The 23,703-nt window shown below is 41.5% G+C and overlaps 1 protein-coding gene across 4 annotated transcripts in view; it reads right to left on the bottom strand.

Moving 5' to 3' along the window:
• The window catches only part of vti1a (vesicle transport through interaction with t-SNAREs 1A), a 126,123-nt gene that overhangs the window by 36,243 nt on the left and 66,177 nt on the right, over positions 1 to 23,703 (bottom strand). For 2 of the 4 annotated variants that reach the window (XM_030077432.1, XM_030077433.1), the window contains 2 exons: positions 7,583 to 7,653; positions 3,378 to 3,450 (listed from right to left, as the gene is read on the bottom strand). In XM_030077432.1, the coding sequence (XP_029933292.1) occupies positions 3,385 to 3,450; positions 7,583 to 7,653 (137 nt within the window). In that variant the 3' untranslated portion in view covers positions 3,378 to 3,384. The remainder of the gene's footprint in view (positions 1 to 3,377; positions 3,451 to 7,582; positions 7,654 to 23,703) is intronic. The other 2 variants (XM_030077430.1, XM_030077431.1) reach the window with 1 other exon arrangement.

The raw sequence follows: 23,703 nt of genomic DNA, 5'->3' as shown, positions 1-23,703 counted from the left end.
GGAGAAGTTTGTGAGACGACTATCAACTCAAAACGAAGACGATCCATGCCGTCTACTGTATGTTTTTTTTTTTTTTTCTTCCTAATTACCCTCATTGGCACAGATGACTCAAACAACCAGAGTTTTACAAAGAGTTCTTATAAAACAAAGCAACAGCTATTTGAGATGAGTGTATCGCTGAATGTTTCTTCCAACAAGTGATATTCACAGAGTCTTTAAGTTAATTGGCTGTCTTGAACCATGACAGCTAGCTTAATGAGTGTCTAATTGTTGCTCAGCCGGGGTGTTAGCCGCCAGGCCATGGGAACCCTTCAGGAGGAGGTGTGAGAGTAAGAAAAGCTACACTAGCAATGTAAAAAGGCCTCTGTTTCTTCGAAGTTGACAATAGATTTAAATGCTTATGGGATCACAACAGATTTATCCAAACATCAGTATTAAATATTAAAAATCACACACTCTTGTTAGGCACATATTTGGGTCAAAGCCAGAACTATGAACATATCTCTACTTTTATGAATACAGCTGTCACATAATGGCAAAAATACAATCTATCTCTGTATTGTTGATGTCAGTGCATTCCCAAAACACTCACGGCTTGGCCAGAAACAAAATATTTGCCTTCCACTGTAGCTTAACTTGCTTCATTCAAAAAAAAAAAAAAAAAAAAAAAAAATCCTGATGAATGAGGTGAATGAGCATCTGAGCCCATCTCTGCTTTGTATCTGCAAGCGCTGAGGTTACAATACACAGCAGGATAGGTTTACCTTACTCCCTTATTTGCACAAAATACTATAAGTCTTCCACACACTGTTGGTGGACTGAAAAAAAAAAAAAAAAAAAACACACTACACAAAGCTGTGACAAACAAGTAGAGAATAACAAAGTATCGTACCCCCAGCCACCCAAGAAAAACACAGTAGAAAGAAACTACAATTGCCTTGGCGTTGTACACAAATATACTATTAATCAAAGGTATGAAAACCAGGGGAGCACATAATGAAATGAATGAGGAAATGAGGAAGGATTGCCAAATCGGTTGGAGGGGAGGGGGGTAATCATGGAACCATCTTGCAACTCACTTTTGTCTCTCAGTCGTCTGTCCATGGTTATAAATGACTTCAGAGTTAACGCCCCAACCCTTCAACCTTACAACAAAACACACTTTCTTTTATTCAAACACTGGAGAAACTGGGGGAAAAAAAGATATTTTGTTTTTTATAAAGGGTGTGTGTGTGTGTGTGTTTGTGTGTGGTGTGTGTGTGAACGTAGTGGCGCTCCCCTCAAGCAGAAAGGCTGGTGGCAGTGGAAGAGGGTTGCAGCCAGGCCCCGCTTTGGAAAGCCCTCATAAATCCTGATTTGAGCGGGGCGCTAACCAGAGGAGGTAAGGCGCGTCGAGAAGGGGGTTGGAGAGTGGGCGGGAGTGGCAGCTTGCCTCTTAAAATGCTACGTCTGATTAAGTCTTCCCATTAGGTGACAGCTGAACTTTAACATTAATATGATAATATTGAAATAAGTGTGTGTTATTTACTTCAGCACCAGAGGGGGGAGGAGGGATGGGGAGAAGGAAGGAGGGGGGGGATGATGAATGATTTCTGGATGACATGCCAGGCGGGTTGAACCCCCTCCCCGACACCCCCGCCCCCTCACCATAATCAGACTTGACAAAATGGAGACATATGCAGAAATATTGGTTACAGTCGGCGTCACAGCCCTGCCCAGGCCTCCTCTCTCTAGTAACTGCCGGCCGCCCTGTGAGCCGCCCTCCAAATTGTCTACGGGCACTGAAGCATCTATTTCAATTGGCACTTCCTTCCTGGCCCCAGGATTTTACATTTAGTTGGTGTCATTTACATATTACTCTTAATCAAAATCCACAGTTGGCGACGGGGACAAAAAAAAAAAAAAAGAAAGCGGGGGAGAGAAACAAAACCGTGGCGTCACGGTTCAGGGGTAGGCACACAGGCACTTTATGAAATGGAGATGTGACAAGACATTACGGTGTGTGTGTGTGTGTGTGCGTGTGTGTGTGTGTGTATGAATAACAGTGTATTTGTGTGCCTGGTGGGGCTTCCTTGTGCATTAACTAGGAAGAAAGCAAACAAGGGAGAAAAAGGGAGAGAGTAAAAGTTGGCTATGGGTAGTGAGTACATAAGTATTTTGTGAGAAACAAAGACAAGCAGAAGAAAAGGATGGAGAGCTGGTGTGTATTGTACACACTTGTCTTTTCAAGGCCTTTTTCTAAAGTGTGCTATGCTGGACTACTCTCTCCCCGGTCCACACAGGAACAAAGCAGCAATAGTGTTGTTTGTAAAATAAACAGGTATTACACAAACAGCAGAGGCAGTCATACCATGTGTGTTGTCCAGACAAAAGTGTCAAATCATTTGAATATACACCTGATTAGAATAAAAAAAAAGGTTTTCAAAGGTGACAAAGAAAACATGACCTTCAGGGATGATGTGAGTTTGCTCGGTGGTGGAGGAAGTAAATTCTTTATCTAATTGGTGCTCTTATTCTCTGATAAATGTCATCCAAACAAAATTTCATTCGAGTAAAAGAAATGAACTGATCACATATCTTATACAAAAACATTTTTCTTGAAGGTAACTAATGACTGTAGGCGCCAGATAATTGTGGTGGAATATCTTGCAGAAATTGTCCTTTGAAATGTAAATGTAGACAGGAAAAGTTTAAAGTGTTTCGCAAAATGGCAACGCTAAAGTAAAGCAGAGACACGTTTAAGTAGAATGCTCAATAAATAACCAAATTAAAAAAAATAGTTAATTCGTCCACTGTGAGGACAAAAAATGTTTTGGTGAGCGTCCTCTGTGGAAAAGCTAGTAGAGCAGTGTGATCAAGCCCACAGGTGAGCCACTGAGTCAGCTCAGGAGTGCTCGAATCAAGTCGATAAAAGTATATTATTACCTAGAGTTTGCTTCACTTACATTCTATTTAAATAAGCTTAAAATCAAAACGGTGGTTTACCAGTGAAACCATTTTTGGCCACCATAATAGGCTTGTAGGAAATGTCTAAGCAAAAAAAAAAGCACTCTTTATTTGTTTGTTTATCATTTCATATGTGTGCTTTGGCGTAAAAATGCATGAAAATGACTCCTCTGTGGTAGGAAATGACCCAGTGAAGACTAATTTTAGATGCAATAGGATAGGTGGGTATGTGAACTCAGCGAAAAAGACTAAAAACAGGCTACATAATGAGTATTTCTTATGGCAGTGAAATGGCCACTTAAACTGTACAAAACAAAACGAAAAATGTGACTCTGTGTTACATAACGGCGGTGGATTACAGAGCGAGGAAGCTCACAGCACAGGTGAAGCACATCACAGTCAGAGAGGTGCAGCAGAAACAGGGTCCCTACCTGCCGCTTACCTTCTCAGCATGCCGGTAAGGATGCGAGAACTCTTGCCCAAGTTGGCATCCGTTTCTCTCAGCTGAGGGAAAGACAGAAACAATGAAAGAGACGTTTAAGTTTCCATGGTGATATATATAGGTTTTGAACATGAATCCTGAGAAGAAACAGCGAAATTGAAGAGAAAAAAAAAATCGATTCACGTTACGACTCCTCTGACACCTCACACTTTGACTACAAAAATATGTTAAAAAAATATATATATTTTTTATTTGCATGTTTACATTATTATGCAGTTAATTCTCAACACTGTGTTTGTGTTACATCCCTCAGGGCAAGATGAGGTGGAAAGGTATGAGAAACAACAAACTTTCTTGTTCAACTGTTATTTAACCAAATAAGCTGACTAATAACATATTGTATTTTAGTTACAGCATCAACCTGGAAAATTAATGCCAAGGGTAGTTGTACACACTGTTTAAATACACTTTTTATGGAATAACACCAACTCAGTTGGAAAAGTGCCACAAAAATTAAGTCATTAGAAATATTAGCATCATAATCCTTGCAGCTGAGTACAACCAGCGCCTTGTCCAACTCTGCTGGAGTAGGTAAAGTGTTTTCCTCAGTGACACTTAAGTGGTAAGTGTTGAGGGAGGGACAGGTGAGCCCTTTTTGTTCAGTTCTTCCACGAAAATTTTCCAAAGCCCCATCCTGCAAATACACTTGTAGCGCTCTTTGATTAACTGATTTAGACAGATGCAAATAGCTCCAGGGTGTGCAAAACACGGTTTCACAGTTTTTCAGATTTGTGGAGCTGTTAAGAAAACTAACATGATAGGTGGAAAACAAGTGAAGTAGTGGAAGGCACTGAATGGCAGATTCACACTTGCCAACTTAGGACATGTCACTGTGGTGACCTTTGAGCTCATCCTGCTGCAGAGGAGGTGAATACGAGAGAGGAAATATGGCTCGTTACCTCTGACGTAGGTAGTAAGCACATGGCCTTGAAGGCGCACTTGAAATTATGATCACAGCCATTCAGGGGCTAATTGCCTCTGCTATTTTCCTTTTTCTTGCTCCATTTTCTCACTTTCCCTTCTCTCTGGTTTTCTAAGGGGTCATGGAAATGTTTTCCTTCCCTTCTCTTTTCAGGTGCGGGGACTTTCAGAGGGAGAGGAATCGGCAGAGAGATGTTGCCAACAAGATGTGTGCGTGTGTCTGTATAAAAATGCTGACACCACACTGAGTGAGCTGCCACTAACGTCTACCTGTAGTCGCATTTCTGGCGGATGGTGGGGGGTGTAGGGATGAGTCTTCACAGAGAGCTTCTCTCTCGAGTCAGCAGGGAGTCGTTCCTCTCCCGCTCTCTCTGAAATAATAACAGCTTTTCCAATAAAGTCACCCTCACTCAGTGTGTTCCCGTATTTCTCCTGGTTTTCATCCATCTATTCTACCCTTTTATTTCTGGCTTTCGCTCTTCACGTCTCGTTTCCTAACCTTCGTTTCTTCTCCTAGGTTCCAGCACCACTTTCTTTTCACTGCTTAATATGGTTCATCTCGCAGTCGCTCACCCCTTTTCCTCTCCCCACTTTCTTCCTCTTTTTCCATCCTTTCCTCCCTTCCCTCTGGTAAGCCAGGGCCTGGTGTGATGCAGGTTGCTGGAGCCAAGGATGCATGTGGTATGGGGTGGGAGGTAGGGGGCCTGGGGTTTGGGCCCTCTGGCAAAGACAACAAGTCCTGCAGTTGCCTGATGTCTGCCTCTACACACAGATCTGTCCCCTAGACACTTCCCACTTTTGCCGAAAATACATCTCTCCCTCTGAATCATTCCTTCTCCCCATTTCTCTCTCCTCTGCCGCCACTCACCAAGTCTCTATTTAAAATGGAACATCAGTGAGTTTTAGCAGTCAAATCTGTTTTTTTTTTTTTTTTTACACCATAAGACAGTTCAGTCTCAATTAGTGAAAACTCATTACTTGCATGAGGAAATGAAGGAAGAGGCGTTTCTGTCACCTTTTTAACCAGAATGTACAGCTGTCTGATTCACATTCACTGTACACAAATCATTACCATTACTGTAAAGTGAAGCTTAGAGCGTTTAAAACACCACAATGTCAATTTCTGATTCATCTGCCTTCAATCTCCACGAACAAAAGAGGAAATTCAGCAAAGTCACTGGAAGGCTTTGATTCTTGAGGATGAAAAGTGAACAATGAATAATACGGCTTTTTTTATGCAGAGGTGATAAGAGTATTGCAGGCTACAGTGAAGGATGGTCAACCAGATTGTATAATCCAGTCAGGGGTCAAGTGCTGGGAACATGCTGCTTTGACCCACTGACCCAGCCCTCTATTGACTTCTATTTGTACCATAAAAGCAAAACAAAAGGCCACACCTCCTGCTGCGTTCAGGTGTGTGTGTATGTGTGCACTTGTGTGTGTTTGTGTGTTGGCATTTATGCTAAAAACTATGCCCCGTAAACTCCTTCATCTTCTGTTTCTTTCATGCAAAAGAGCCGTCAGCCGACCCTTCCATCCTGTGTCTTCACATCTTCTTATTTCTTACTTTCCTTTTGCTCCACAAACTGCCTTTAAAGTACGTGCGTGTGCGTGTGTGTGTGAGTGTGTGTGTGTGTATGTGTGTATGTGTGTGTGTGTGTGTGTGTGTGTGTGTGTGTTAGAGGGGTGTGGGATGGGGGTGTTCAGCAAAGAAGACCCACGGGAAGAAGGGAGAGGAAGAGGGAGAGAGAGAGAGGGAGAGAGAGAGAGAGAGAGAGAGAGAGAGAGAGAGAGAGAGAGAGAGAGAGAGAGAGAGAGAGAGAGCAGGTACTCTCAGCAGACACTGTGGACCTTTTTGAAAGGAGATGTTTGATTTCCTTTGAAATTGCCTGCGCGAGGCCCACTGCCATGTTGTGATCTTTCAGCATTCTGCATTGAGGGGGCCGTCAGGGCTGGGCCCCCTTACTGTGCTTGGTCCTTTCTGTCTCTGCCCACCTGTCTGTCTGTTTGGCTGGCTGGGTGTAATGTGTGTGTGTGTGTGTGTGTGTGTGGGTGGGGGTGGAGGCAGTACTCAGGATTTTAGGACTCTCCGAAGGAAAGTGCGAAGGAGAGAGGGAGGGTGGAGAGCTACTGGGGAGTGTGGAATGAAGAGGCATGGTAACTGCCCAAGCTAACTCCATTCAGGTGAAAGGAAGAAGCTTTTTTTTGCAGAGTCTTGCAGAAAGCTGCACACGGTGTGCTAGAGTGCAACACGTGGTCCAGGAAAGTTGCATAGGCACTCAAGGATGAATTACACAAAGTCACTTTTCCAAAATCAGTCTATGATGAAACAAAATGTAATAATAGTAATCGATAATAGAATAATCTAGGACTATGATTGCCTACACTGGATAAAATACAGTGATAACACAAATTTTACACAGACCTAAAATCCCACTTGAGCTGAGTGTGAACAGGCTGGCCACACATTTCAGTCCTGTGTTCTAAAGCTTGACATAACCTTTATCAATATTTACTACTTAAGCCAATGTGTTATTTTGAATGCAGGTGCCCCACTGGCCCTGCTGGTGGGGCAAACAAAACCCAACAGTATATACTGTAATACAGTTTTACAGATTTATTATACAAATTTTGGTAGGCAATTCTAACCTCAGTATAGGTTTAACATATGTAATATGATAAATGACCAATAAATCACCATGTTTTGGATAGACTTATGTTTATATTGTATTTCATAAGGGCGAAACGTAATTTTTATTTATTTATATAATTAAAGGTAGTAGCGGGTAAAATAATAATAATAATTATGATAATAATAAAACAGAAAGTACTTGGTATAAAATTGGCATAAGTGAAGCATGGATAGGATACATACTATCCCTAGTCAATACAATACTACTGATAGAGACCTATGAACATGCACAAGGAGTGTGTGTGTGTGTGTGCGTGTGTGTGGTATGTTTGTACATGTTGACCAGCATCTGTGTGTTTACTTAGCTAATCTGACATCATACACGGATGGCATCAGTGCCTCAAACACGCACAGCTTTCATGAGGCGAGTGCTGAATGTTGTCAGTGTTGCGAACCAACTATAAAGTCTTTGTGTCATCAATGTCTCGTGCTGCTCCTTCATCCAACAGTCAAAACACTTGCTAGAATACATGTCTTCATGTGTGTGTGTGTGTGTGTGTGTGTGTGTGTGTACTGCTCACCCTTTCTCTGGCTCTTTGGATCTTCTCACGATCACTGTGTAGATTAGCGAGGATCTCTTGACCCACTTGTTCTGCGACAGAGGCAAAAAACAGACACAGTATGAAGAGGAGAAATGTCTACCTTTGAGATCGTCAGGAGGAAACATCCAAAGAAATGAAACCAAAAAGAGTCGAAACATTGACTTCCACTCTCCTTTTGTACAGAGCTGTGTTCATACTGTACAAAAAGGAGTGTGCGTATTAAAAATGCTTTCCAAATACTGATTTGGACCCACCTTTAGACATATGTCTCAGCTATATCAAGTTGTAATTTTGTATTTGTAACTTTTTATTTTTATTTTAGGGAAGAAGCAACAGCTAAGACCTTGGGCTTTCTGCCTCTCCTACTTTCTAACTTCTTATTTTCTTGGTTTCCTGTTTGTTGTGTTTAATTGTTCAAAATAGGGCTATCATAACATGAAATTTTCACAAAGAATTCATGGTAACAATGAATCTATAGAAAATCTGAATAAATGAATGAATAAATAAATAATGCTTTCAGTCAAAAGCATCTTATTGTTCGTATTGTGCATTAATATTTTAATTTTTAAATATCACGGTTATTGTCAGTACCGCTACATTGCGTCATCCTGACTTCAAAATAAACAGAACAAAACAAAACATATGAAAATAAAACAAAACACAAGAAAACAGGTCTACTTCCCATTAACTATATCTGAATGAGGCAGAAATAATGTTAACTGAATGAGGGATCGTCTTTTTCAACTGGTAAATCTCTTTCATGGACAGAGCATGCATTCCATATACAGTAAGTGTGCAGTATTTTGTAAACTCACAGTATATATAGTGACAACACTGTCTAGAGTAAGTGTCAGGGTACCAGGTACTCAGATGTAGGTGTTGAATACTGTAGGTTTTTTTTTTTTTTTTTTTTTTTTTTTTTTTTTGCTTTTATATCTTTAAAATGCTGCAATACATAGTCAAGAAGTTGTAAAAAAAAAAAAAAAAAAAAAAACAGTATCCCAGCATCTATCCAACGATCAATTATGCCATTCTTTTTTAAATACCTCTAGTCAGTTGTGGATGTAAACACATAAAGGTGTGGTTATAAAACATCCCCAACAAGATGCCTGACAAGCTCGTCAGTGGTCACTGTCATTTTTCCTGGTCCCTTGGGTTAAGGACAAGAAAAGAAAGCAAAAAAAGATAAACCAAATATGCCCCTCCCTGCCAAAAAAAAAAAAAAAAAAAAAAAAAAAAAAAAAACTCACTGCTGCCATCAGTGTAACCATATTGCTACAGCATTAGTGTTTAAAAATGAGGGAGGCAGGGAAAGAATCAGGAAAAAAAAAGAAAAAGAAGTGAAGAATCTTTGCGTGGATCAAAGACAGGCTTTCAAGCACACCAAACAAATCCGGAGTAAACAACGCAGTTGCTCACTGTATTACACTACACAGGTGCCGCACACCAAAGGGCCCACGTGCTGAGCGCCTGTTTGGGGGGGTGGGGGGGGGGGGGTGTCGGCGGCACAAAAATGGGCTACATCTGGCAGCTAAACAAGAGTGGAGATAGGGAGAGAGAGTTGGAGAGGAAGATAGATAGAGAGAGAGAAAGAGAGAGACAGACAGAGAGAGGGGATCGGGGGAAGTGGAAAAAAGAGAAAGCACTGTCGAGTGAGCGATGTTCATCTCCCATTCATCCCTTCCCTTCTAACCCCCTACACTATAACTGACTCAAATGTGTCTCTTCCTGCCTTCATTAATTTCTAATCTGAGACGAGACAGATTGAAGGATACCCAGATTAAACAGTGCAGTCAGACAGTCACATGTGACAAATAGGGCAGATTAAAAGACTGAGTGCAGGTATTAATAACCATAATAATACAAGCCCTCCCCCATAGACACTGGAAAAGAACAAGGGATAAACAGGAAGGGAGATGTAGCGGAAATCTTCTGTTAAAGAGACAAATAAGTGCATCTATCCATCTCTGTCAGGGATGTGGCTTTCTCTTTTAAATAAATGAGTGTGACAAGCACTGCGCCAGCAGAGTTTTCTTTTTTTTTTTTTTTTTTTTTTTTTTGATGGCAAGTGCATTATTGGAAAAGCTTGCAATGCATGAGAAGATGGATGAGGCAGTAGGTGAAGCAGTGGGAGAAAAGACCTCCAATGATATCTTAGCAAAAGCACTTCCACACATTGTGCTTAAGCATGTTTTCCAAGAGAATCCTGGTTTTTCAATGGCCATTGTTTAAGAAAAAAAGCAAAGAGGTGGTACTGATGCACAAAGGGAAGGTAAATGAAAACCAGCCTTGGCAATGAGCTACCTTTCATAGGGCAAGAAAGGAGCCAGTGGATTCGGGTTTCTGTCCATTCTAGGGTGCTGCAGAAGTTCCATTACTGGTAACCTGACAGTGCAGTCAAAGGCCCAGATCAACCGACTTATACAGACAGCCATGAAGTATATTGACATCCCAGTCTTCAGACTATTTTTCAACAAGCCATAATCAGACCGGCCCAAGAAAATAATCTCAGACCCAACTCGTGTCTTCCTGCCGGAGTGTCAGCTCCTCAGGCCGACGGTGCAGGGTTGCCCTAAGCAGGCACCACCGGTTCAAACATCTCTTTGTCCCCCTGCCCATTAAAGCCCTTCACATCACCTAGGCTGAAATATATGTATGCCATAGCTGTCCTTGCTGCTTGTTGTCCTTGTTATATCTTGTACAATGTGTGTACTTTTTCTGATGTAGATGGGAATGCACAACTGATGGATGAATGTAGCTGTTGGAGTTGGGTTTTTTCTACTGCTGTTTTGTTGTGATTTTATACTGCAGACACTGTGAAGGACAGGAATGGAAAATTTCATACTGGGATGATAAAGTCTATCTTATCTTACCTATCTACTATCTAAAGAATGATACACATCATCAATGTTTCAAAGAATGTGCTATAAATTACAGACGTTCACTATTATACACTTTCTGAATCAAACAGATGAACAAACTAATCACTTGCAAGCAGCTGCCCTTGACTACTGTCAGCAACCACTGATGAAAAATGATGGGAAATAAATGTCTTTACAAATAGCTGATTTGTTAAAATCCCAATCTGCACGCCCTTGGTCGTGAGAGAGGCCGTGCTAGACCTTTTAAAGAACAGGACACAAACACCAAAACAGAAACAACTGTGTACACTCAGCTATTCTATTCCACAAGACAGCAAGCAAATTTGAGTTTAAAAAAAAAAAAAAAAAAAAAACACCTTAAAAATCATTATGTTTTCAAAAATCAAATAATAACACTGGAAACAGCATATCAGTTAAACAGGGACACTTTCAATGAATGTCCGAGCTGGGCCACTGCACGACATTGTAAAATCCATGGCAGCCAATCGTAAGATCCTTCAGCTGGCTAACTTGAAAAAAAAAAAAAAAAAAAAAAAAAAAAAAAGCATCAGAGATTCTAGTTTCACTACAGCACATCTGAGGCACCCAACCATATCCGTTAGATGTGCGCCCACAAATGGTTGTTCCCTCCTTACCCTTCCAAAATCTCCCATCACATCTCCCAGAGTTGCCTCTGCTTCACTGAACCTTTAGCAGAACACAACACCTACTGAGGGAAAGGTATGGTGGGTGGGCATGGAGGGTGAGGGTGAGTTTTATGTTACTCTTCTCTACTATATTTACCTTGCATTGTCCCCTCCATTTCTCACTCACTGACAAGTATCTACATTTCCATCTATCTTATTTAAACCCTGTTTTCCAGTGAGCTGTGTAAACTTCATTAGTTGGTTGTAAAGGGAAGCTCTTCTTAAGTGACCAATTGGGCAAAATATTGAGTTTAAAAACTACAAATCTAAGGCAGAGAATGATGAAAGATGGCTTCTTCTGTGACAGTCTACTCCCCTAATGTGGTAGATGTTTCACTATCACCATATACTCATTCATATTTGCATTGTAGACATGACTTCTATCGTAAAACTGTCAGTGCCTGTAAAATCATATGGTGAACCGGTCCCATCAGTGACATATGTATATAAATTAGATACAGAATATTGAAAATCATGCAAGTCTAGGTTTTGGTGTTGTGGTTGTGTTTTAGTGAAAATATGCTCCAATTATGTACGGTATGCAGTGCGTGTAGATGAACAAGCTATTTTAAAAGTACTCCAGAATGAAACACAAGAGGTTGTGTTTTAACAGTAGCTAATGGTATTTCATAGCTTTTTATTCAAATAACATGAGTCTAATTGAAAAACACATGTTTAAAATTGTGCATTGTAGCAGTATCATACATGATTTTCAAGACTGATTTGAATGAAATCTTGCATATCTTGCAAGACAAACTCATTTTCAACTCTTGAAAACATCTGAGGGCTGCCTATAGTAAAGGGAAGATGTTTTGCTATCAACTCTTTTTTGTTATTTAAAATCTTATTTGTTATGTTATTAAGTTCAGTGTTCATGTATTAATAAAAGAAGGAAAATTGAAGGAAATTGTAACCATTTTGAATGACTACAGCGCAATTTGATGATTTTTTAGACATGGTGTGAAGAGGTCTCGATCTGAACAGAACACCCTGAACTCTGAACAACTGAACTCAGTGGTTGGTGCCCAAGAGCAATGGACTTTTGATGAAGTGTAATTTAAATTGGAAAACCAAATACCTTCAAATGTGTATGAAATATACTGTGATGATGATGATAATTTGGCCATGTTGCAAAGCTCCATATTGGGCCAAGAACAGTACAATCATAAAACCTGTGATTTTAGAAAGAAGTGTTATATTCTCAAGACAGCAAAGTGACAGCTGACTGAAATAATGGAAGGAGGGAGGAGAAAATTTCCTGTTAATGCCCCTGACTTGTTGCTCGTTAGTGTGTAAAATATTCCCCTCCTGTTTAAACAGCTATTAACAATTTAAATGACCCTGGCGCAGAGGCCTTGCTCTGACTCACTTGCTAAAGATCCACATCCCCAAAGGTCCATTTAACAAGCCCATTACTCCATTACATTATACTCACACCAGCACTAGAGAGCCTTAATTTAACTCATTCCTCTAATGTAACTGTAGATAAGAATTAGTGTAGAAAAGTTCAAGGCATAAATTAGGTCGAGGGGAAAAGATAATGTCTGAATTAGGAATTATTCCTCATAAAACCACAGATGCACAAGTCAACTAACACAGTTCATTTTGATTTTATCTCTGTTCCACTACACTGTTCAGTTAATGGTGATGAGCTTGTGGCCAAAAATAACCCCCTGCTTGAAAATGGAGTTATCTTAACTAATGTACTGTATGTAGTAATGTAATCTGTAATGCTATTAGCCCTTGATGGCATAAAGCAACATTTATGATGATAATGAACAAACAATATAGGCCAAGCAGAGGGGAAACAAAGTATGGCTTGACACCGTGCCTGCTTGCTCTCAGGAGACAAGATACTCCTATCCTGACGTAGGGTGTGTAGCTCTGAGTTGGGACGGAGCAGAGGAGAACACTGACATTTTCCTTCTCTTACACCTGCCTGCTGGGTTGCCAGGTTTCTGAGGTAACTGGGTTTTTGTGAATTGAAGTGAAGTTCTCAGTGAGCCAAACACATTCACTGTCAGAGAGGCACTTGTATTTAATTTCATATGACAGCCATTTATTAATTAGCATATTCTATGGAATCAAATCATTGTAGTGTTTTATATCCTACTGTTTTATAATTGTCAGTATTACGTCCTTTGATTTGACTATGACTTGAAGCTTAAGACGTTCCCTACAGCATCATTTAGGCTAAATTAAGTGAAGCTGTTGACTTTACAGTTCATGCAAGCCTAATCAAAAACACAGAGGCAGCGGCTGCTGTAGTGTACGGCCACTTCCACAGCGCATACACAGCACAAACCAAAATGTGCTCGGTCTTGCTGCATGTTAGACTCCCAGAGGTGCAGGGTAACACTTTTTTTTAGGGGGGAACTCTGTCCTGTATACACAGCTCCTCAAGAGGTGCCGAGCAAGAGCTTTGGTATGCGGACAAGGATGCAGCCTGAATTCTGACTTGCACAATTTTGTTGATAAATCCCTACAACGTGCACTTACTTCTCAGAATGAGCCTGAATTTTCCTTTTCTTTAACCAAAAAGCATAAGGAATATCTCTGTTTTCTTTTGCAATTACCAGGTTGGTTGTAATTTAGGAATGTTGAATTAATTTAGTGTTGATAAGTGGGAAAAAAAAAAAAAAAAAAAAAAAACCTTACCTAGGTGCCAACAACGGTATGTAAAATGTAAATGCTGTGACCTGCCCATGTCAGCTCAGCCTGGCTCAGGACAACACCGCAAAGATGGCCAAACAATTCTAGTGGCACCCTGTCTTGCCTAGCCCCTCAACTTTCTCCAGTCCATGGACACATATAATTGGACACATCATCAATTTTACAGAAGCTGTTTCAGAGCAGTTCCACACTGGGATGTCTGGGGCCCCTGTCTCTCTTTCTCTGTAGCATTTTTTTTCTTTTTTTTTTGCTTTGCTCCCTCTGTCCCTAGAGCTGAAAGGGTACAAGACCTGACACTGGTGCGCTCTGAGCCTCAGCACAGCTCCTTTTCATTAAGCGGTTGAGACCACTTTTTGAAGGTTACTACACACACTTATATCCGGACACAATCCACACACACCAACAAACGGGATATGGTAGCCCATGGGAGGTTTGTGGGGAGGTAAGGTGCAGCCTGATAATCCACACACACTCTCTCCCTCTTTTTCTCACTCTCTCTCTCTCTCACACACACACCCACCCACCCACACACACACACACACACACACACACACACACACACACACACACACACAGTCAGTGCCACACAACTTATATGCCTGGGACTCCCAGGTGAACAAAGTTACCTGTCTTTGTACACTTCTCGAGAAGCTTTTTTTGAGGACTTCTCAAGTCTACAACTGCCTGGTGACAGACTTTCATCACCTCCATCAAAGTTATACCCACACTGGGATGTATTTGTAATGCTGAGCCCACAGGCCACAAGGCTAGCGCCTTTGCTACACTGAGCTACAGCTCAAAATAAAGAGGTGCCAACTGCTAGGTCACAGGGGGTGCATGTAGCATCTGGGGGCTCAGCAATGTTATGACAGCTTACTTATAATAATAACTAGTCCCCTGTTGCATGTTAATCAGGAACTTATACTCTGCAATATGGGCAAGTCTTTAATACTATAATAAAGACTTTAATCAGGAACAAATGTGGTTCCTACTGTTTAATGAGAAACAGTAGAAATCTCAATTCCTCAATTCTGTTCCTCCAGTAAGGATTTTTCCACACATTTTTTTCCACATCTTGTTCGAAACTGACTGTCCACAAAAATTGCACTTGCCAGTCCAGCTGGGGATCTTCACTGTATAGGAGGTGGCAGGATGGTAAACTTTCAGAGTAAGTGGGGCACTGGCCCTCTCTTTCAAGAGTGTAAGCACTTAAAAGGGGGAAACAAGGAATATTCTGGGCAGGGAGTACGGGGGCCAGCCCAGTCCATCCTGGCTTATCCCATCCATCGGCCCTTCCCCTTGCATGTGTATGAGTGGTGGTGGGCAGTCAGGGTGGATTTCTGGGGCCTTTCTTCACTCCGCCAGGCTCTGTTTTATTCATCGCCGGCGCCCTGACCCCGCAGAGCTCCTGTTCTGACAAATCACTTCTGATTAAGACAGATCTCTGTTAGTCAGCCACTCAACTTGGCCTATTCATCATTCCGCAGAAAATATCCCTCTCTCCTCCCCCATCCCTCCTCCTCCTGGCTCGTTTGCCTGTCCGTCAGACCGGAGCAAGGCGCAAAGGAAATTTCCGCCGCTGTTTTAAATGGCTGATTATGGACAATTGGTGGATGGAGAGATGTAAGGGCGTCTTATGGGTGATAAAGCGCAACTTTAATGGGTATAAATGACTAGGCCTGTAGGAGACCAGCTGGTAATAAAACCATTTGTTTAAAGCAGAACCAGGGCAGAGAACTGAAAGCTGCCTTTTCCCTCTATTTCAATTCCCCCTCCCCTTTTCCCTTCACCTCAGCCTCAAAGCTCAAATTCTGAGCTCCCCAGATTGACATTTTTTAACAGCAAGGTCCTTTCACCCTCACTGAATGAGAATAGATGAGGCTAGGAAGAAAGAAGCTTGCTTTACATTTATGAATTTACCCATACCTGCATGTCCCTGCAGACACTGCTGCTGATGCTCTGAGGCAGTCACCAAGAGAATGTCATACAGCAGCTGTCCATTGCTTAGAAACACTGTTTGCAAAAGCTTACTGTCACTGTACTGTGCTGCAACCACCAATGTGGTCAAGCAATAGTCCAACAATATTCACATGCAAAGTTCTTCCCATAATAAACTACAGCAAACTCCTTACTTGGCTCCACAGAACCTAGACAGCCACAAAGCTATTGTGTTACATTTTCTAACAAACCAGATTAAATTAACCTGAACGACAACCCTGCTGGTGGCAGAGGGGCGAGGAGAAGGAGGGGTAAGTGGGGAAAGAGGGTTCCTGTCAGCAAATTGCCTGGACTTAATCAACCAGTCTTACTGAACCATCCAAATGAAAACTAATGGACTTTGGGTGCTTGCTGTGATTGCCCCACATGCAACAATGTGTGGGCAGGAACGCTGCTTTCCAAGGTCTTCAATTAAAAAACAGGGAATTTCCACAGACGGCTGGTCAGCCTATACGTCTATTCTAAGTGTATCCCCACTGGTCAATTGTGAGGCTCAAACAGAGCAGACTTATTAATTCCATTTCCACTGCTGGGGGAATTATTTTCATGTGCTGATTAAACTTGGTAAAAAGAGTAAAAAAATGTATGAAGTGTTGAATTACAAGTCATATCTGAATGAGCTAAATAGTGTATGTATTATTCATGGGAAGTCGATGTTCGTGGAGAGAATTGTTGTATGGCCACTTCACAAATAAAAAAAAAAAAAAAAGTTGTACATCAACCCATTGTCAGCCTGAATGACAAAAACCAGTACTTTAGTGTGCACCTTAAAGAAATAAGAAAAAGTTTTATTTGTTATCAATTGAGTAGCAGAGAAAGTGAGATGATGAAAAGCGAAAACAGGGGAACATACTGTTGGAAGACAAGCTGAATGCATTGAGCCAGGGTGAATTCTAGCAATCTTGCCAGGACTAGAGAGAGGTTTACCTAGGAGAAAACATGTCAGTTGGCCCTAATCACACACAACATCTGATTTAACAACCTAAGGCGGAACTTGCTGAGGAGGAAAAGTTTGCCAGTTTGTCGGAAATGGACACAGAAGGAGATACATGCGGGAGGAGGGAGGAAGAGGGAGAAAACTTGACGTTCCTCTGATTCTTTTTCAACAGTTTAGGAGCGTTAATCATCACATTACTCTTGATTAAAGGCTTTTACGTCTCTAATCAGAAAGTTGACAGGCAGATCAAAGAGCGAAACGCAAATTTCTTGCCTTTTAATTATCTGTACAACACCACACCTCGGGCGGCTCTTCCCTGCCTATCTCCTCAAACTCAGTGAAAGACTGCGAAAGGAGATCTAACACTCTATAACAGTTCATTATCCAATAAAATGGGAGATGGGGGAGAGAAAATACACACACGCGCGCATGCACACAGACACACACACACACATACACACATACACACACACACAAAGCTTTAAAGCTTTATGATTAGTGAAGACCTGGGGAGGCCTGCAGTCCTCTTTATTAGCATGTCCCAAATTGGAACACCTTAATTATGTTTGTCAAAATCGGACTTGGCGTCATCCTCATTTGCATGTTTTGACAAGGCCTGTTGGGAGCCTCCCTCTATTTTTCTTCATCTGAGCGCTGGGAGTATTTAGCACTTTTCAACACCTACTGATAATAAGTTTTTTGTCTCTAAATGAATGAAATAACTTGTTAATTATGCTTTGTCGCAATCCCCCACCCAACCCCATCATTTGTGAGTTAAAGGAGAAACTGATGCAAACACTGAGCGAAGTACACACGAAGGAGCCTCTAGACTGTCTTGATCAGCGCTTGATCACTACTTCTGTTTTAACTGATAAGGATGTGACGGCTTCGGCAGTCTGACTGTTCCTGCCCAGCTGTTCCCTGTCAAGTGGTTTGGACATGAAAAGCTCTTCCTACTTTCCGAAAAGATCCGGCTTCACAAGGATAAACGCTTTGGAGGTTCTCAAAGTCCTCAGCTCATTCGGCGCAACACCAGATTGCGACCTGACTCATGATCACACTCCAATTGAATATAAGGAACGCAACGGACCACTCCTCCCTTCCCCCATTAACAGCTCGCTAAATGAATCCTCGCTACGTCAATGATATGTAAAACATGCATGGTCGAAAAACAAACAAACAATCTGCGGGGACACAGGACTGTCAGCGGCAATTTAGCAATGGAGGAAAAGGAGGGCATGAAAGCGAGACATCAAACATTAGCCTGAATGGAAGGCGCAGGCCATTAGGAGTGGTTGCACTGACAGGATCTGACAGTTGGAAACACTTAAAGATTCTTTTCCTCAAACTTTGAATTCATTAATACTCATGAGCTGAGCTATGGCTCCCAAAACACAGCAAAAAAGGAGCAGGTCGAGCGAAATGTAGAGGCTGGCTGTAGAGTGACGGGTGCACTGAGAAGGCCAGCTCAGTCTCTTTGGACAGTAAAATACTGTAAACTAAACCCTTAACTCAATTGGCACTAATAAATCTGTTCATTTGGTGGGCTGCTGAATCAGAGACTAGTGCTCTGTGCATCATGAGAAAAAAAAACAAAAAAAAAAAAACAAAGGCATCCAAAACCAGATCAATTCTGCTTCATCTCCTCTCAATGAAACTTGATTTTGAAACATAAAGCCCGGTTGCTATTTGCAATCACTTGTCCTTTAAGATTCAAGACACTAATTAATGCAAATGACTGATGACTTTCCAGAAGAAAAATGGATTCCCAGAGAGAACCCTCAGGAGTTATGAACTAGAAATATGGTGACATATAACATCAAAACAAACTCATTATATTGTGATGACACATGACAAAACAAATAATAAGCCAAAAACACAGGATGTCGACATATTCACAGCTAACAGAGTGCATTATGGAATGCCTAGCTAACTGATTTGCAGATTACCAATAGTAACACCCCTAAAAAAATAAACCTCAACCCCCAAGTTAAAAAGTAAGACATATGGTTACTTTTACTTGTTTACTGAACTTAAATTAATTGCCTCATTAAGTTTTCCTGGCGTTGGAGATCTGAAAATTCAGCCACTACATGTTAACTTAAATGCTTCTCCCTCCTCCATTTGTATTACATAACTCGAGCATTTTCAGTGCATACTGGAGCCTTGCTTTATTTTTCTTTAACAAGTCATTAAGACTGGTTTATTTGCACTTGCATGTGCAGAGGGTACATCAAATTCTCTTTAGCAAAGTATAAGGTGATCTGAGAATTTCATCTCACTGGGCGACTTGTTATCAGAACAGTGTGTCATTGTGGCTGCTCCGACACACAGCACAACAGAAGTTTGTGTCATACTTTGGGGTAATACCAACAGGCTTCCCTGCTCTGGTGGAAGGAAAATAATACTGCTATTATAGGGGAGATACGAGGCATAGAGCGCACTCACAAAAGAGAAACACATCATGTGCCTCATTTAACAATGACCCAGGCCATAGAGTTGAAAGCAGATTATTGTCAGCTGCCAGTGTGAATGCGAACAACATGGCACTTGAGGGCACGGCAAAGCCCTTGTGTACAGTATACTGTACCTTTATCTGCAATCACTTTACATTGTTCCATATACAATACATGCATATTTCCAAGCAATACGGAATGGTATGGAATTTGGTCCTCGACTGCTAACACTGGATGCCACATCTTATGATATCATGACAAAGGTTTGACTGTCGAACAATACAGGGATGTCAATGTCAAATCTGTCAGGTTTAAGGCTTTACAACATTACAGTGAAATACACGCATCTCAACTTCATTGATCACTACTGACAGATATTGCAAGACATTTCCAAGTGCTTAAAAAGAAAAAAAAAAAAACGTGTAACCATCAACCCATCAACAGGCAGCAGAAACTATTTTGCCAAAGCTCATCTGCAGCATTGAGATATTTACCGCTGTGATGTGGAGCTTGAAAATCCATTTGCTTTCTCAACAGGCTAAAGACAACTCGATGTCATAGTCTTGGTACTGAGGTCCTGCGAGTCAACACAGCCTTGCACATCAAATTTGAATTTAAATAGTTCCACTTTCTCCTGACCACCAGACAAAGAGGAGAAAGCACACCTGTTCAAACCCTGAATTTCTCTGTAAACTGACATGAGTGTGATATAACACTGTGTATTAGTGGTAGGGTGACGAGGTGTCTCCTGTTCCTCAGCATTACCTAAAACAGCTCTCACTGAATACCCAACATGCCTGCTACCATCTTCCACACTAATGAAGCATATCTAACTCTTACGACATGGCAGAACTAATTTAATCTACCTTCTGAGGGGCCTTCGCTCCATCAAATTAATTATTCATAAAGGACATGATATTATAACTCAATTGTCAACTCAGTGGCTAGCCTTTTTTTTAAACCCCTACCCCCCACCCCCCCCATCTGTCGCTCTCTTTTGTCTTGGACTCCCTTTCTTTTACAGTGAGTCTTTCGCTTTTAATCTATAACTGAGCACTACACATTGTCATTGTAGCCGCTGAACAAAATAATTTGCTTTTTTGTTTTTTGAAGTTTGCCGATGGAGGTGGCAGTGGGGTAGGGGGGAGGTTTTTTTTTTTTTTTTTTGCGATTGGCACGGCTCCCTGTGGGTTTGTGCGGTATGCTGACGGGGCCAGCTCCACTACAGAAAAAAAAAGGAAAACACAGAGAGAAAGTCATCATGTCTATAATAACACAACCCAAGATACCTTTTCTTTTCTCCTTATGAATAATGTATGCCATCTGGCAAAGCCAACCTTGCCTTAATGTTGCTTAGACGGGTTGGCCACCAGGAGGTAGGACAACTTCGATTTTACACACACAGGTTCTTCAAGCTGGGTATCATTTTCTTTACAGGGGCAGGATGATGGTATGCGACCCTGTCATGACTGACAGAAACAGCAGTGGCCAGGCATGGTTACAACACCCCTACAGTGGGAAGCCCATCTATACCAACTCTGAAGGCTACTGGCATGGAGAGGATAGTAATATGCTGATCCCTCATATCACTATGTGGAACCTCTGTGCAAAACAGCATGGGGTCAGCATAGTCAGGTTAAAAAATAAATAAATAAATTTAAAAAATGAAAATAAAAAAAAATAAAAAAGCTCTTTCAAACCAATGCATTTAATGGCAACTTGATCGAGTTTCCAAGTGTAACTGTTGTACCTACGCACAAAGGGACAAAAGATCAATCAAGGACACAAATACAGAATACATCTAAACAAATGTGCATGTCCTCCCACCCTGCTTTGCATACCTACACACACACACACACACAGGCATAGTACGTATATGCAATATGTATGTACGTATATACAGTACCCACAGACACACCAAACATGAGTGAGTGTGAACAGCTGTGCAGGAGGTGAGAACAGAAGACACATTGTTAGTGATGTTAGGCTGGATGGACTAAAAGCAAGTAGCCTCATAAATAGAGCCACAGAAGGGATGCCACAGACTAAACCAAGGCCACCATGAAACAAGTCTGTGTCTGTTGCCATGTGGCTCGACACAGTGGCAAGGAACACTATTCGATAAAGCTATTTCATCAAAAGCGTAAACTAAGGGCTAAAATGTCTGTTTTGGCTTGGCCAGCAGGTGGCGTTAACCACAGCTGGCAACCGCCCTGGTATGTTGAGGAGGTTATGCAGATTGTAGGAACTTTCAAATGCGCATGTGCCGTGACGCCTGCAGACATGACTCATCCAGTGAAGACAAGAGGTGCTGTGACATAAAATAAGTGTCCAGATGGATGATAAATTGCCTGATGCTTGTGATAGTCAAATGACTATTTAATGTGCGTAGACAATTTTTGTTACCACATATGTCACGTACATCATGAGTTATTATTGAAGTGCAAATACTGTACTCAGAGTAAGTATTTCCTTATTGAAAAAGCACTAACTGCTATACAGGCCCACAAACTTGACTTCCTGCTAGTGGCAAAACATCATAGCCATCAGAGGCAAGTAAGTTTGATGTCATTATGGTAGCTCTCACTTGACATCAGCACTGAGGTTATAAACCAAAATGTCTATATGAATATAGAAATATAATTAGCTGTATAACAGCAATGCTTTAAGGCAATAAAGCACTTTATAACAATAATGGCATATATTTTTGTTACTTTCAACTAAAGGCAGCAGCTGATCCGTCATTTACCCTCACAGGGAGACACAGAGATCATTTGATATATTGTATTATTTCTCCGAATACTGACAGACCTACTGTATCTATCTATGTGTTTGTTGCTGGATTAAAGTTAATCTGATCTTGCAGTCATGTCTTTCAAAGAAAAATATTTTTTCTTTGTTGGGAGACATGAAATTATTAAATAGTTCATAGCATCTAAATCTCATTTTATGTGTGACACAAATAATATGAAAAGCGGCAGACCCAAGCAGAGATTGTGGCAGAGTTCAGCTAATGAAATAACTTAGCTACTTTCATAACTTTGACAATACCAAGAAAATTGGTGAACTGAAGTGGAGACTGAAATTCAAGAGCATTCAACGGGTGTCCTTTGACAGATGGAAAATGTCCCATGGTGCTGACGTGTTTTTTATTCTGTAAAAATTCTTGTTACAAAGGCTTGTCAATAGCAGGAAACAAGGTCTCTTTCACGTGGCATAGCAAAACAGGAACGCTTCTTTGAGTGTCTGATAAAGTCAAAAATTTGGATTGTGTGAGAATGAGAGTTAAAAGCTGATACTGACCTGGACACAGGTACTTGTCAAAAAGAAAACTATTAAAAAACAACTTGTGCACGCTTTCAATGCTATATGCCTATCAGACACTGACAGTGTAGCGTTAAGCACATAGGTGGCGGTCTTTGTGATTCTGTGTGTGCATGGATGACTTGTGCCATGTGTGAAAATGCTCATGAGTATCCCTGACACCCCCTCAGAGTTTAAACACTACCTCTCCACTTTAAGTTCTGTAATGACACAGAAGTGTGGGAGGGAGAGACAGAGAAACTCCCCTGGCAGCAGTAGGTGTGATAGGGTTAAACACAGATCCAGCAGGCCTTATTTGCACCGCAGACAGCTATGATACAGTGAAGTGATTACAACAGCGATATGAGCAGTGACAGCGGGCAGCCTTTGCATGTTCCATCCCCTGATTGTAATTGAGGCCGACGCGTGACAGCCCCCCATGCGCCCCCTCTGCAGTGGCCCAGGGCAGAGGGCATGCTGATCGAGGAGGCACAGGGGACAGTGGCACAGGGTCCCGGCCTGGCACGGCCATGGCACAGCACCCTTGGGGGCGCTGACCCTCCCCCTCTGAACCCACCACCAACCTTCACTGCCTCACCTCTGTCACCAGGCATCTTGGAGGCTAACGAGAGGGCAGCATAGACTGCTTAACAATTCCACCACATCCGTTGAGTGGGTATGCAAGCACCTCTTTTTTCCTCTCTTCCCTCAGTGTTCGTCTCCCCCTGCTCTGAGACCTTTGGTGAAATACGTGTCAGCTTGGGGAGACAGGCGCTCATCAACACTTGATACCTGGGAGGTATATTAATGCTGTGATGGCTGGCTGGAGGGAGGAGGAAAAAATTAGCTTTGTCCTCCCTGAGAGAGATAAAGGACAAAGCCTTGGACAACTTTTGAGGATATTAACTTTAACGGTGTTAATGTGGATATACTGTGGATCGTGTAAAAGCCAAGACAGAAAAAGGAACTTATGCAGTGTCTACACTGAAGTTACTGCAATTTACGAAGAAATAGTGAAGCCTGGCTATGTTATTCTGAGAGAAGCTATAGTAGTGCAAAGTTTCTCTTGGTAAATAAGTAACTTAGATGGATAGCTATAACATGATGTTAGAAAGAGAACAAGGGAGTTTCAGGGAGAGAGCATGAGTGAAAGGAAAAGAGAGAG

The sequence above is a fragment of the Myripristis murdjan genome, chromosome 19 (genome assembly GCF_902150065.1).
Source record: "Myripristis murdjan chromosome 19, fMyrMur1.1, whole genome shotgun sequence".
Classification (NCBI taxonomy): Eukaryota; Metazoa; Chordata; class Actinopteri; order Holocentriformes; family Holocentridae; genus Myripristis; species Myripristis murdjan.
Note: the sequence above shows the minus strand (reverse complement) of the source record. Positions and strands in the feature narration are given on the sequence as shown.